The 15,294-nt window shown below is 63.4% G+C and overlaps 1 protein-coding gene across 3 annotated transcripts in view; it reads left to right on the top strand.

Moving 5' to 3' along the window:
• CCDC85C (coiled-coil domain containing 85C) overlaps window positions 1-15,078 on the top strand; it is an 83,175-nt gene extending 68,097 nt beyond the window's left edge. Inside the window, exons 3-6 of one of the 3 annotated variants that reach the window (XM_021099688.2) lie at window positions 5,435-5,539; window positions 10,453-10,548; window positions 11,314-11,412; window positions 12,098-15,078. In XM_021099688.2, coding sequence (XP_020955347.2) covers window positions 5,435-5,539; window positions 10,453-10,548; window positions 11,314-11,412; window positions 12,098-12,187 — 390 coding nt within the window. In that variant the 3' untranslated portion in view covers window positions 12,188-15,078. Of the gene's footprint in view, window positions 1-1,484; window positions 1,701-5,431; window positions 5,540-10,452; window positions 10,549-11,313; window positions 11,413-12,097 lie in introns of those variants that run through there. The other 2 variants (XM_021099687.2, XM_084970186.1) reach the window with 2 other exon arrangements.
• Window positions 15,079-15,294: the final 216 nt, after the last annotated feature.

The raw sequence follows: 15,294 nt of genomic DNA, 5'->3' as shown, positions 1-15,294 counted from the left end.
TCCCCCAAGGAGGGTTGGAGGGTTGTTCTGTTTGGGGGGTTCTCTTGCCACGCCTGCCCTCCCCCCTCCCCAGGAGATGGCTGGCCTCACGGCTTGCCTATGGTGGCAGTTCTTCTTGCCTGTGACATGCCGCCTGTGACAGGTTCTGAGCCATCCCTACTCTGCTTGTTTGGTGTCTGGGGGTGGCCGTCGTGTCCCTGCCCCCTCTATCATGGGTGACATGGTCCCCAGGCTTAAACTGCTTCATTAGCAGAAACTGAGGTCCAGCCTCTTCCTCAGTCAGGGAAACCCCTCTTTCCATCATCCGAGCATCGGTCAGTCCAGCAACAGATGGGCAGGAAAAGACACGGGGGCTTCCACCTCTGCCCCTGTGACCGGGACTTAACCAGTGTCCACTGGGAGCCACAGGCTGGGCCGGTCAGCAGGCGAGAGGCCAGCCTGGGACTCTAGAGCCAGAGGGCCTGGTCCAAATCCCCAAAGTGCTGCTTTCCAGCTGGGTGACATAGGTGTTGGCTTTATCTCTCTGTGCCTCTGTCTTCCCATCTGTAAAATGGTGCGGTCCCAGGATTAAAGGGCCAGTCACGGAAAGCACTGAGGGCTGGCCCTGGAGGATGGTGAGGTTGTGGGCCAGGCACTGTGACCTCGCCTGTGGGCCATCCAGTGGCAGAGGGTCCTTGTGGTCCCCAGTTGACCACATGCAAAAGCAGTCGGAGACCCGGGAAGTTGGCGAGTTGCTCCGATCCACCAGCTGCGATGGGATTTGGACGCTGCAACATCTGCACCCTCCAGAGTCCCCCACCTCCCTCTGCGGAGATCACACGAACTGTCCCTCAGTCATCCGGTCCTGCCAAGGGGATCTGTGAGGCGCGGAAGGCGGTCATCGTGGTGGCTGAGACCTGGTCTGCGTGTTCCCCGTCAGTCACAGGCTGCCGGGGCTGTGCACACAGCTGACTTTGAGAAATGGGATCGAGGACCCGGCATTGCCCGGGGAGCAGGAAGTCGGGCCGCGGACAAGCAGTGTTAGCTGTACATTAACCCACGTGGACACGGCGCTGCCTGAGCCCAGCGCTGACTAGGAACCTATGGGCCCCCGGCCTTGCTGCAGCCGCTTTGTTTAATGGCCTGCAAATGAGTGCTCTTAAAATCAAAGTGGGGGAAAGGAAGGTGAATCTGCTGGGTAGGACCTGTCCGTTCTTGCGAGGGACCTTGCGGGCCCCCTTCGCCCTGATACCCGGCCTCGCCCAGCTGCCCAGGATCTTGGGGGCCCCAGTGCTCGGGTGCGGCAGGCCTGCTCTCACTCCTTGTTTGTAAACACACAGGGGGCGCCTTAGGGTCCCCCACCTCGGCCCTTGGCCCACCCTCCTCCACTCCCGCCCAGCCGAAGTCCTGGTGGCTTTGGGCTAGTGGGTTTCCAGGGGAGGGAGGGCAGAGGTGAGGGTCGTGGCTGGCCAGTGTGCTGGGTGACACTGCTGTCTTCCTTGCAGCTGCCCCGCCCCTACGGCCGCCCGAGAAGCTGGCTTCAGGTAGAGCTGCCTGGTGGGACTTGTTTGCAGTGGGGTGTGTGCGGGGTGGGGGCTGCTTGGAGTGCTGTGTAGTGCCTGGTCTCCTCTGGGTGCCCCCGTCCCTTCCTGGGAGCCGACCACCACCCAGGGTGCCCTGGTCGTGCCTTGAGATTCATCTCAGGATATGCCCTCTCTCCGAGCAGGCGTCAACTCCCCGCTTTGCCAAACAAGAGCAGCAGCCCTAAGACAGGAGTTTGTCTTGGGGCTCAGCGGGTTATGAACCCAACTAGCATCCATGAGGATGCAGGTTCGATCCCTGGCCTCACTCAGCGGGTTAAGGATCTGGTGTTGCTGTGGCCGTGGTATAGGCCAATGGCTACAACTCCAGTTCAACCCCCTAGCCTGGGAATCTCCATATGCTGCCGGTGCGGCTGTAAGAAAACAAAAGTTCTGAGACAGTGGCCTCTCCAGGCCCCCTCTTACCCGCCTCATCAGAGGTCCCCAGCTTGCAGGGTGGATGGGCAGTTGGTGATTCCCACTTTGCAGGAGGACATGAGGGGCTTGTCAAGGCCACAGGAGTAGTGCTGGCTGCTGGCGGGACCAGGTCCCAGGACCAGGTCCCCGAGGGGTGGGGGCTGGGGGCAGGAAGAGCCCCCGGGCTCCCACCTCTACCACCCCTGCCCGCCCCTCAGAGGTAGGTGTTATTACCATGTGTTACGGTTTTGGAAAGCAGGGCTGGTATCAACGTGGGGTTGGAGCCCTGTCCCTGTGATGGAGACGCCGACACCTCCCGGTGCTACGGGGGCGACCAGGCTGGGGATGACTCCCTCTGCGGGGGTCCTGCCCTGGTCACTGCATACAGATCAGCCTGGCAGCCCTGGGTCTGGGGGTCCAAGCGGCCACCCGAGGGCGGGCTGCAGAGTGGGGGCCCTGGGCACCTCTGTGTCGGGGCTCACCTTCCATCCCCAGAGCTGCAGGCCGCCTTCTCGCTGCCACCCCTGCCTGAGTGCACACAGCAGGTGCTTGAGCACCTCCGGCAGCAGCACCAGCCCGCTCAAGGGGCTGAGGGCCCTTTGGGAGCAGGAAGGCTGGGTGAGAGTAGCTGCCTCTGAACGAGCCCAGAAAGCCCCCCACCCAGTGGAGGGGTGGGAGGGGGGCAGCCCCCCTTTTCTCCAAGTTCCTGCGCTTGCCTGCTTCTGTTCGCCTCCCTGGACAGTGCCCCCAGGTAGATGTGGGGGCGGCCCCCGGCTTTGTGAGCAGGAGCCCCTGGGAAGGCGATGACCTGGGCACCTCTGCTGCTCGGGGTGTCGTCGCAGAGGCTGGGCAGCCTGAGCTCACCCAGCCCGCCGCAGGCAGCCCGGAGCTTGGGCAGCGTTGCAGTGACGGCCCTGGACGGAGGCCCGGGGAGCTCTTGGCGGTGGGCTGGGGGCTCTGCGGACTCCTGGGTCTCTCTCTGCCGCCTCCGAACTCTGCTGCTGCCCTTGGTGGGCGGACCGGACGGGGGCAGGACCTGGACTGGTTCCTTCCCTCGGAAGGGTTGGGCACTTCTACTCCTGCTCAAGTCCTGCTCCGTGTCAGCCCCGCCTCCCCGTGTCCCCAGGGACCCACGTCAGGGAGTGTGGGGGCAGGGTGGCCCCCCAGGGGCCGTGTTGCCCTCCCACCCCCACTGGGTCCTTGGCCCCCAGCTCCCGCAGATGTGGGCCCAGCTGCCCCCAGATGCCACTTCAGCTCTGCCCCCGTCAGCGGTGAGGCCGTAGGGCTCTCCCTCTTCCTGGGCACCGGCGGGCAAATCGCAGGATTTTTAATTTGGATGTAAGTGCAATTATGGCTCCTCATTTCGATGCGTCATTAGTCGCGTTGGCCTCGAGAGAGCGCGCGTGTCCGCCCCGCCAGCTCCGTGTTGCGCTAATAAAGTTCTGCGGGCCCCTTGCCGAAGGCTGGGGTGGGAATTGCAACCGCTAATTAAAAACTCCCACCCCCTTTGCACACCCCCCCCCCCGAAGTTATCTGGGGGGAGGAAGGAGACACACAAACCAGTGTTTTCAGTGACAATACACGAGAGCTGCCTCCGAACCCGTCTGGTCCAGGGCCAGGGGAGCCGTGGAGGAGGTGGGAGTGGGAGTGGGCCCAGAGCATCTTGCCCAGACGGTGTGCGGGCAAGAACAGGGCAGTGCCCGCTGCCCTGGTCACAGGGCCGGCGGGAGAGGACCGTGGCCCTGATCCCAGGCTCTGTGGCCAGATCCATGTCAGCGGGTGTGGGTGTGGGTATGGGCGTGGGCCTCCCCCTGGCCCCTGGCTTTCTCCCACCGGCCTGGCAAGGCCGGTGAGGGTGTGCCCACAGGGTGGCATCAGGGCCCAGGTGAGAGGCCTGCGACCCCAGGTGTGGACATTCAGGGCCTTGGGCTTGCAACGTGCTCTCTGTTGGAGAAGATTTTGTCACTGTCCCGGAGACCTAGTCAGGAAAATAATTTGGGGTTTTTACCTTTAGGTAGAGCTGGGGTGACCCCACAGGGAGGGGAGGCAGGGGCGCCCTGAGGAGGGGGACCCCCAATGGGGGGGGCGAGGGGCGGGCCTGCGTTTTGCTGCCTGGCGGTGGGGGTCCGCTTGATCGCACAGACCCCTGGCTGGCCCGGGAGCAGCAGCAGACCTCCGGCTCCCCTGCCTCAGGTTAACCCAGGCCGTGATGGGCCGTGGTGGTCCCATTTGGAGATAGAGGGCTGTGCCCAAGGCCCCCCGGTGAGACCCTGCCGCACCCCAGGGCCACCACTGGAGGGCAGGTCCCCACTCCTCTCCCCTCTGTGCCCCTTGGGACCTGGGCTCCCACTCTGGTCCCCCCCAGGCCATGGGAACAGTTCTCAGCTGAACAGCTGGTCTTTGCTCTGGGCAGTGGGCTCCTGGGGGTGGCTTAACCAGGGGGTGACTGCCTTTCCACCTCCACACCCCACCCTACAGCCACCTACAGGGCCCTGTGCGCCCTCTCGAGGCCTTGGGACCATGAGACCTGGGGCGGACGGGGGTGGGGGGCAGTGCTGACCAGGGGTGATGGGGGCGGGAGAGCAGAACCCAGCATATTGATGAGGCTGCAGTGAGGTCCTGTGGATCCTAGGTCCCGCGGCTGGTGGGAGGGAAGCAGGGTCTGTGCAGACCCCTCTGGCCAAGCAGAGGGGGGCTGATGAGCGGGAGGAGGGACCTCGGGGCGAGGCTGCTGCTGTCTCACCTGCCGGCCTCAGCCCTGGCCTCCTCCCTTCCAAGGGTTTGTTTGGGCAACTCAAGTGCCCGTTGATTTGTGGGACATTCCACTGCATTTATCTGCCCAGGAGGGTTCTCTTGGTTCCTTCCGAGTAGAAGAAGAGCATGTTTGGGCCGGAAACACCACCCCCAGGGGCTTCGTGATGCCCAGGGCCTGAGGGCCAAGCCTCAGCCCAACCAGGGGGCCTGCGTTGGGTTGAGGGTGCTGCTAGGTCCGTCTCCTCTCTGTGTCCAGCCCCCAGCCTCAGCCTCGGGGTCGGGGGGTTGCTTTGCCTGAGCGGAACCACCTGATAAATATGTGCCCATTCACCCATTACCCATGCATGCATTCATTCTTCATTCCCCCCCTCCTTTTTTTTTTTTTCCTTTTTTTCTTTTGCTTTTTAGGGCTGAACCTACAGCATACGGAAGTTCCCAGGCCAGGGGTCGAATCAGAGCTGCAGCTGCCCGCCTGCACCACAGCCACAGCCACAGCCACGCCGGATCCTTAACCTACTGAATGAGGCCCGGGATCAAACCCGCATCCTCAAGGTGCATGGAGTGGACCAGACCCCTGCCGGCCCGCAAGGGAGCCCTGTGGACGAGCAGGCAGGGGTGTCCCGTCGGGTGAGGGGCCAGCAGTCCTTGGCCCCCCAGCCCAGCCCCTCGCAGCTAACCCCCCCTCTCCTTCTCTCGTGCAGCAGGCGGGCTCTGGAGAGTTCCGGACGCTGCGGAAAGGCTTCTCCCCGTACCACTCGGAGTCACAGCTCCCCAGCCTGCCGCCCTCCTACCAGGAGTCCCTGCAGAATGTGAGTGCCCCTCCCCCAGAGCCCCACTGTCCCCATGGGGGCCCAGCTCCTCCGGGAGAGGAGGGCTGAGGCTCAGACCAGCTAGGGACCTGCCCAGGCTTCTGCCCAAGCTGCTGCCAGGTCAAGGCGTGAGCTCACGGCCAGAGTGCCCTTCTTCACTCTTCCAGGACAGGCTTGGGCCCTGACTCCCAACCCTTGACCCTTGACTCTTGGAGCCTCGTGAGGGCCCAGCATGCTGGTTAGAGGTGGCGGCCCACCTGGCATGACGCTGCGGGAGTGCAGCTGGTGCTCGGGCCGTGAGGCCCAGCCTCTGTCCCTCTGTGCCACCTGCATCACTCCTCAGACACTGCAGGGACAGAGAGGACATCCGGCTGGCACTGGAGCCTGGGGTGTGGCTGCGGTGTATATATGCAGAGGTTGCCATCGTGGACTTGGTAAGGGAGGTAGGGGAGGAGTCATGACAGTGCCCTGTAGGTATCAACAGGGGGCCTCCAAGGTTCTCTTGGGTTCTACCTGGGCTCTGGCCTGCCCCGAATGGGAAAGGAGAGGCGGGGCCTGGGGCCTGAGGTGTGCGGGGCAGCTCAGGACTGCTCCTCGTGGCCCAGGCACCTGTCATCCCGGCATGATGCCTGCGTTCAGAGCACACAGATCTTAGAAGCAGAAAGGACATTGAGGGTGGCCGGGAGAAGGGGACGAGGGCACGAAAGCGTTCCGCTAGCTGATTGCGCAGATCCGTGGATACGCTGCCAACCCGGGAGCCCGCATCTGCGCGAGCGCTGTGGGTGTTCACGGGGCCTCTCCATGCACACGCCGTACAGGGGGCTCTCTGCATATGTAAGCCCACGGCAAGGCAGGGACCTGACTGTCCCCAGGGGACAGATGAGAAATGGAGCTGGTCTGAGGCCACCCTGCGATGTGGGCCTGGACTCTCCACCTCGGCCGGCAAGGGCGGCAACCTTGGTGCCTCCCCGGGCCTCTGTGCCTCCGGGAACCGGGTGGTGCTGTGGGCGGCTGAGCGTCCTGCTGTTTCTCTCTGGGGCCTTCGCACCTTCTCCGGGAGCGCAGCTGCTGCTGCTGTGCAGGCGGCAGAGGCCGCTGATGACCAGAGGATCCAAATATTTATCCAGGAGCCCCGTGGCTGAGTGAGGCTCCGACTGCTTGGCAATAAGGGCTCTCGGAAAAGCCCAGTCTCGCCCCCACCCCGGCAGGGGCCCTTCCTCCCCGCCTGCCCGCCCTTCTCTCTGATCGTCAGCTAACGGTGCTGTGCGCTGGAGCCTCTCAGTGAGCTGCAAACTGTAAAGGGTTGTGCTCCTGTGCTGTGCCAGGCCTGTGGGGTGAGAGCAGAGGAAGCTCGCTACCCCAGGTCTCTCTAGAAGACATATCCTGAGTGAGGGCTGAGCTTCTGAGGCCTTGACAGTGCAGCTCAAGGCTGTTGAAAGGAGTGAGACTTCCGGAAGGCTTCCTGGAGGAGGCCTTAGCAGGGGCTCTGTTTGCCTCCTTGAGATTGCTCTGTACACTGGGGGTTGTCACCCCACTTTGGAGGGGGGGATGCACCAGGGTGGCATGCGGCTAGTATGTGCCAGCACCAGGCCACCCCAGGCCTGGAGGCCAGGGGCCAGCCTGAAGCTCCACCGAGGCTGGGGGGCAGGTTCTGGGTAGATGGAGAGGGTTGGGGTATCTTATGGGGCAGACACAGGCTGCTGAGTGAGCAGTAGGGGGGCTGGAGCTGAGGTGGGGGCTCAGAGGGTGCCAAGCCCCGGGGAACCCTGTGTCTGGCATTCAGGCCCATAGGGAGAGCGAGGTTCAGGTGGGGAGCCCGCGCCTGTGCTCTGACGCTGCCGAGGGCATAGCCTGCTCCATGCCTGGGGTGGGCACACCTTCTGGAAGGCCACCTGCATGTCCACATGTCAGAGGCCTCCGAGGGGAAACTGGGGACCCGGTGGGGTGGGGCCACCCCCTCCCTGCCCAGCTGGCTGTCCCTCCCCCCACCCCTCCCTTCTCCCCGCTCCCCGCCCATCAGTGGAGCAGGGGGGTGACTCCTAAGCCTTCTGAGAGGAGGATGCGCTCCACAGGTTCCCTGGGAAAACTGGTTTCTTACTTCTTTTTTGGTTAATTAACTTTTTTTTTTTTTTGGTCTTTTTTGTCTTCTTAGGGCCGTACCTGAGGCATATGAAGCTTCTCAGACTAGGGGTCAAATCAGAGCTGTAGCCGCCGGCCTACTCCACAGCCCCAGCAATGTCAGACCCAAGCCACATCTGCAACCTACACCACAGCTCACGGCAATGCCAGATCCTTAACCCACTGAGCGAGGCCAGGGACCGAACCCACAACCCCATGGCTCCCAGTCGGATTCTTTTCCGCTGCGCCACGATGGGAACTCCAGTTAATTAACTTTTTTTTTAAGCACACATTTCAATGGTTGTCCTACCTTCGCAGTCGTCACAGTGGAACCTGGCTGGTCCCCTGGTAAGAAGGAAACGCCAGACTTGCTGGTAGTCCCTCCCGGCTCTCCTCCCGGGCGCTGGCACCTGCTCATTTTGCCCTTTCTGGATGCTTCGTAGATGTGGAATCCTAAGCCTTGGCATCCTCTCAGTGACCGGCTTTTGCCCTGAGCACCCCGTTTCCGAGGCTCATTGACAGTGAGTCAGAGCTTCGTTCCTTCCCACAGTTGAATCCCGAGCTGTCGTGTGGGTCCCACGTTTTGTTCATCTGCTCTTTAGTTGCCGTATGTCGTTTTGCTTCCATTTTTTACCTGTTGTGACTGGTGCTGCTCTGACCGCTCCCGGACGGGCACGTGTGTAGACGGCTGTGCTCAGTGCTCTTGGGCATACGCCTGTCTCCTTGAACACCAGCACTGGAGTCACGCAGACTTGGGTTTAAGCCTCAGCACCCTTCTTTATTTTTTATTTTATTTTTTTTGGTCTTTTTGTCTTTTTCTAGGGCCACTCCCGTGGCATATGGAGGTTCCCGGGCTAGGGGTCTAATTGGAGCTGTAGCTGCCAGCCTACACCAGAGCCACAGCAACAGGGGATCCCAGCCGCGTCTGGGACCACAGCTCACGGCGATGCCGGATCCTTGACCCACTGAGCAAGGCCAGGGATCGAACCCATAACCTCATGGTTCCTAGTCGGATTCGTAAACCACTGTGCCACGACGGGAACTCCCAGCGCCCTTCTTTACTAGCTGGTTGGCCTTGGGCGAGTTGCGCAGTGTCCCCGTCCTCATCTGTAAAATGGGCCCATAGAGAGATGGCGTCCGCGCCTAGGGTCGTAACCTGCCCCCTTAGGCCGCTCTTCTCCTGGCGGGTGCTTTGCAGGCTGTGCTCTGCCACCCCCACCACGGGATGCCTGCAGGGCTGAGCTGGGTTTGGAAAAGGCCCTAAGGGTACAGTCTTGGCCAGTGTCCAGTGGTGGCTTCCCTTATAGGGTCCTGAGACCACGCTCATTTGCTCCGTCCACCCAGTGAGGCCGGCCAGCAAACGGTTGCACCATCTACCCCGGCCACGTGCAGTTCCTGCCTGCCTTTGCTGCAGGAATCAGCCCTCCTTACAGAGCAGGCGGTGCTGGGAGCGCCGGGTGCAGACAGGACCTGAGGCCAGAGGTGCCTGGGCCAGCCGCCTTCCTGGGCTCTGTGTGTGTGGATGTCGCCCCCTGCTGGCCTGTGCGGGGAGGGCAGCCTTCTGCCATAGGGCGCACACCTGTATGTGGCCTGACCCCCCAGAACCCAGTTTGGTTCCCCGACATGACACACCGGCCTGGGCACCAGAGATCAGGTGGCCTGGGCCAGAGTCAGGAAGACAGCAGCCCAGGTCTCTGTGCACACCCGGGACACAGGGACCTGAGGGGCGGAGTGGACCGGGCCTGCCCCCAGAGCCTTGCCCAAGCCAGCTCTCCCGGACCCCAGGGCTGCAGGCCTCTGTGTGGAGCCAGAGCAGGCTGAGCCTGCGAGGGCCCAGGAGCAGGGCCAGGGCACCCTGGCTGGTGAGAAGAGTGCAGAGGTTGGCCGCTGGCAGCAAAAGATGCCAGGCACCGAGGGTCCCTGTGCAGGGTGGCCCAGCTGGGCAGGCTCCCAGGGCAGTGGCCTCATTGGCCTGATCACTGGAGGGGCCTTCAGGGCCCACTGACTGAGAAGGAAACTGAGACTCAGGGCTGCAAAGGGGCCCAAGGATGCTCCCCCTGCTCATGTACCCCCTGGGCCGCTCCTGGTGTTTTCTCTCCGCTTCCAGCACCACCGGCTGGTTGCCCTCAGGCCACTCCTGGCATCTCGCGTCCTGCTGGCCCCGGGGCTCCATCTAGCTCCTCAGGCGTGAGCTCTTTCATGTGGCCTTGGTCCCTTCTTGACCTTGCTCAGGGGCCGGTTCCGCTGCAGCCCCAGCCGAAAGCCCTGCCTCCTGCCCTGTGGCCACCTGGGCCAGTGCCCCTTGGGGAGGAGCTGGGTGGACACTTGGCCTCTGACACAGGTGGCAGGGAGCCAGGAAGCTGGATCCCTTCCTCTCCCGGCCCCCGTCTCCTGGCCCCCAGGCTGATGTGGGAGCCGGGCACCTAGTTGCCAGTTAGACTGCAGGATGAGGCAGCAGTCCCCAGACAGGGAGGCTCAGGGCCGGAAGCCCCAGGAATGCCCGGGGTGGAGCCTAGGGGACGGGGAGGGGGCTTAGGAGTCAGGCCCAGGCCGTCTGTATCATCCTAGGTGAGCTGCAGAGGAGGTGACAGACCTTCCAAGCAGGTGAGAGACCTTCCACGTGTGCCAGGCTGTGCAGAGGAGCCTGCGGGATGGGGTGCTGCCCCTCGGCCCCCATGGTCTCTGGCCTGGGCCCCGGCCCCACGGACCCAAGGATCCCTCCCAGCTGCTGGTCGCACCTGTGGCTGCCACCTGGGAGCCAGCCAGGGTGAGCTAAGACATGGTTCTGCCCACAGGGCCCCGCCTGCCCTGTTCCCGAGCTGTCCTCGCCGCCCTCCGCCGGCTACAGCGCCGCAGGACAGAAGCCCGAGGCTGTGGTGCACGCGATGAAGGTGAGGGCCAGGCCCTGCCCGGTTCCCGCTCCCTCCGGGGCCCCCAGGTCCCTGGCACTTCAGGACCCTGTGACCTAGGACCCCGCTTGCCCTCTCTGCAGGCAGCTGGGGGACTTTGGTCCAGTGGCCGTGGCTGCCTGGAGTGTGGGGTGGGGGTTGGGAGGCGGGGTGGTGGCTGCGTCACCCCTGCAGCCAGGGAGCTGAGGCCTGGGGCAGGTGGGGAGGACAGGTGCTCCTGGAGTGGGGGTGGGGCAGGATGGCCGGGATGGAAGCTCGGGTCTCCCAGGCCCAGCTCTCCCTGCCCCCCTCCTGCTCAGGGCCTTGGGGTGCACCCTGGGGCCTGTCCACTGAGGTGCCCCCATCCCTACCCCCCTAGCAGGGACACAGGCACGTGGTTCCCCGCAGGCAGCCCGCTCGCTGTGCCTGGCAGGTGGCAACTGGACACCCCCCCCCCCATGTGCATGTGCCAGCCTGTCCTGAGTCCCAAGTGGGGTCCCGGGTTTGGAGTGCAACAGCGGTCCCCACCCCGCCTGTCCACCTGCTCTGCCCCCAGTGCCAATGTGGGCCGCCGCTTCCCTTGCGTGGTGTCTACGGTGTCACTGGGCCGAGGCGACAGGACAACCGGGCCCTCAGGCCTCTCCAGCCCCCGATCCCAGGGCCCCGCGGCTAGGCGTCCACCACTGCCCCTTGTGGTGGGGGAAGCTGGGGCCTTGCCCGAGGCCTGCCTGTGACCTCTGCCCCTGACCCTGGGGCCGCCCCCTGCAGGTCCTGGAGGTACATGAGAACCTGGACCGGCAGCTCCAGGACAGCTGCGAGGAGGACCTGAGCGAGAAGGAGAAGGCCATTGTCCGCGAGATGTGCAACGTGAGGCGCCTCCTGGGGCCGGGGCCGGGGTGACCGGGCGAGTCCCAGTGTGGCCACAACCCCCCTGGGAGGTGACCCGGGGGGCTGGGAGCCCGGGCCTCGCTCCTCCCCTCCCCCACTTCCCCTCCCCCCTTTCCTCCCTGCTCCCTGGTCTTGTTTGCCCTGTGTATCCTGACCCTTGGTCCCTGTCCCCTGTGCTCTGCTGGCTCCTGGCACACAGGTGGTGCCCAGACTGCGGTGCAGGCGGAACCCTCAGCTCTGCGGGACCCTCCTGGCCGTGGCTGCCTTGGCCTTTGGCAGCTGGGCTGCCTCTGGGTCTCTGGGGAGGTGGCGCCTGGATCTGGGACCCACCTGGCCAGTGCGCCTTGCCTCGTGGGACCCTTGTGGGAGTCAGCAGGGGAGGTGGTTCACGGGGCTGCCCCCTGGGGCGGGGTATCCCCCCGCTGCTGCCTCCTGGGTCTGTAGGGCCCACTGGACAGCTTCGGGCCCAAGTCTGCACCCTCGAGGTGCCAGCTCAGTCGCCTTGGGGTGGGAGGCACGGTGCGGAGGGCGCACGTGCAAAGACCCGGTCTGAGGGTCTCCAGGTGTCATGTGGCCTCAGTGTCCCCTCCTGGCCCCTGGCTCTGGGGACACCCTGGGCGGGTGCAGGGTGGACCCTCCATTCCCAGCTTGCCCCTCCCCACAGGTGGTCTGGAGAAAACTGGGGGATGCCGCCAGCTCCAAGCCCTCCATCCGGCAGCACCTGTCCGGGAACCAGTTCAAAGGGCCTTTGTAGGGCCGTTGCTCCGTGGAGGTGGACTGGCCCTGCCTGGGGTCCCCGGGCGCCGAGCCACCGTCTCCTCTAGTCTGGTGAACTGTACATAGGACGCTGCCTGCCGTGGCCTGGCTGCCGGGGTCCGACTCCATCTCCTGCCTCTCACTCACCAGCAGACTGGGAAGACGGCTCCCCGCGGGAGAGTGGCCTGGTCGGCCTCGTTCCTGCTCTGGGCTCCCCCGGTGCAAGGCTTTGGCCGCTTCGAGAGGCCAGGCCCAGGGACTGTCCCAGGCTGGGCCCAGCCTTGGTGGAGGGGCACGTATGTCATCAAGCCCTTCAGCCCTGGCTGCCACCTACACCGGACAGAGGCCACCGGCAGCTGCACTAACGCACAGGGCCCCCACCTGCTGTGGCTTGAACTCTGGCGGCCTCAGTGCCGGGTCCCGAGCTGGACAAGGAAACTCACCTGCGGCCCTTCCTCTGGCCCTGTGCCCAGGCTTCCTGCTGCCAGCCACTGCTTGTTTTTGGAGTTCAGGTCTCCACCCGCAGCCACACACTCTCTGCAGCGTCCCCTTGCCCTCTCCCAGGTTGCGCCCTATCTTTTCGGGGTCCTTCCTACCCAGGGCCCGAGGCCCCTGCTCAGGAACAGCGCCCCATCCCGGATCACTGTGGACAGAGCTGCGTGGCCGCAGGTGAAGGAGGTCTGCCCTCCTTGGGAGAAGCCCGACCGGGCTCTGGCTTTCATTTTCCTGTGTGACCTTCAGCAAGTCACTCAGCCTCTCTGGGCCCCAGAGAGGTGGGAAAGGAGGGCTCAGAGGGCCTTTGAGCTGTGCTCACGGTTTGCGAGCTTTAGTCGGCCTGTGCCCACCCTCACCGCTCGCCAGCCATCGGGGTCCACCTGCGGGAGAGGTCACTGTGGGGTGGGGACGAGGCCCGAGCTGAGTCCCCCCTGAGGCCTTGTCGCCTCCTCCTCTCAGGGGACACTCAGCTCCCTTTCTGAGCCTCAGTGTCCTCTCCTGCAGAACGGGCAGCTCAAGGCCCTCCTTGTAGGGCTCTGGGGGACAAATAAGACCTTCCGTGTAAATTGATCGTGTGTAAACTGTGAAGTGAGACGTGTAGATTTACCATTAGTGTGTGAGGCAAACGAGGCCCAGGGCTGAGGGACGGCGGCGCCACAAACACTGTCCCAGAGCCTGGGAGGCAGGGCTGCCGCGGCTCTAACCAGCCCTGGCTCCTCCTGTGTTTTCAGTTCCTCGGCCGCCACTGGCTTCGGCGCTTCAGCGGGACTTGGCGCTCCGTGCAGCAGGGGACGGGGACCCAGCAAGGGGCCAGACGAGGCCCCCCTGCTCCTCTTCCCAGCGGCGCCTCTGAGTCGTTCCTCCGTCTGCCCTGGCGCCTTTGGGTCGACACTCTCAGGGGAAAGGCCCTCGGCCCTCACTGTGCCCAGGGAGTGCTCCGTGGGTGCTGCTGACGGCGCCAGGCAGGTCCTCTTGCCCTGGGTGTTACAGGAAGCTGTGGGCCCCTGGAAGGAGCTGGCCCGCAGGTCAGGTAGTGAGCCTTCCTGTGACTAGCGAGCGTGTGCACCTGGCGCTGGGTGAACATCCGTGGACACAGTTCTGGGTGATTCCTGCCCAAGTGGGCAGTGAACTGGGGGGCGGAGGCCCTCTCTGGGTGTTGGAGTCCAAAGGACCGCGGAGCAGCTTGGGTCCCTTTGGGGTGGGAGCCATACCTGGGAGCCCAGATGTCCTGTCTAGGTCAGGCTGGCTTGGCCACCACTGAAAATAAGCAATAAGTCAGGTGTCCTGGTTCTGCAGGTCGCCTGCAAACTGACCCAGGGAAGAACAGCCTCAAAGGGACCTTTCCCTGCTGGAAGGAAGCGACCCTGTCCTGACTTCTGCAGGGGTGTCCAGGGAGTGGGACAGGTGTTTCCGCGGGAGGCAGCCCCGGGCGGATGCTGGTGTCTCCTTTCTGCCCCTGCCCATTCCCCGGAGCCAGCCTCACATGGGAGTGGCTTTCTAGGACAGCACTGTACCTGTGACAGTCACCTCGAACATAAGTTGCTGAAAAGCCTGCAGCACTTCTGCCTGCTTCTCACCGGGCTCAGGGTGAGGGCGCGGCAGGAGCCCGTGGCTGGGGGGGGGGTCACAGGGGCCAGCTCAGGGCGAGTCCCAGCTCTGCCACGAGCAGGGAGGTGACACTGGCAACCCTCCTCCCATCTGGAGCTTTAGCTCTGAAAGCTTGTGGTGGGGTGAACTCTCCTCAATCCTTTTCTGTTTCACATCCTCTGATTCTAGATCCTAAAGTCCCCGTGGCACCTGTGCTGTGGCTTCCGTTCCCACTGTGATGGATGTCACCCTTCCAGCCTCATCCCAGGTGGCCAAGCCCATCCTGGAATCGGAACCCGCTGAGCACATTTTTTAGCCACACATCAGTGTTTAAAGAGAAAAAAAGTGACCTTTTTTTTTTTTTTTTTTTTTTTTGGGTCCTTGAAAACTTGAGCGGAAACTGCATACTACTGATCTTTTTTTTTTTTAAAGAAATGAAATGCATGACTGCAGAGCGGTAGAGGTGTATATTTTTCATAACGCGGGGGACCTATTTGTGCTGCTCTCTGGGAACGGGCGGGTCTCCTGGTCCCTGTCCCCAGGCCAGCAGCTCTACCTTGGGTAGGACGCGACAGCCCCGATCACAGGGGCCCGCCCCTCCCCGGCTCCGGGCGGAGCTGGGAGCCCTGGGCTCGGTGCCGCGTCTACCTTCTCTTGAACCACTTTGATTTGGGGAGAGAGAAAGAAATAGAACTTTTGATAGTGTGGTAAAAACCTTGATTTGAACTATTTTAGTAAAAGGAGTAACAGAGAAGTTTGTGATAGTGTCTACTTTGCGCTAGAGAAATAAAGGCCTTTGCGAGCCTCCGTGGTGGTGTGCGGTGCTCCTTTGTCGCAGGCGGAGGACCAGGGCCGAGGCCCCTCACCAGGCCGTAGGCCAGGAATGGGGAGGTTTCCAAATCCAAACCCTGTCTGACTAGGAGCCGATGAGGGGGCACTGACAGTCCCAAGCGGCCTCCTCCAAAGCCAACCCCCGCGGCCCCCCGGGGTCCAGAGCGAGGTGTGCCTCTGGGCAGCAGACCC

Source organism: Sus scrofa, chromosome 7 (assembly GCF_054392235.1).
Source record: "Sus scrofa isolate SSC_HxYL_T2T_F1_AM1 chromosome 7, Sscrofa_HxYL_maternal_Yorkshire_Landrace_v2.0, whole genome shotgun sequence".
In the NCBI taxonomy this organism is placed as follows: Eukaryota; Metazoa; Chordata; class Mammalia; order Artiodactyla; family Suidae; genus Sus; species Sus scrofa.
Note: the sequence above shows the minus strand (reverse complement) of the source record. Positions and strands in the feature narration are given on the sequence as shown.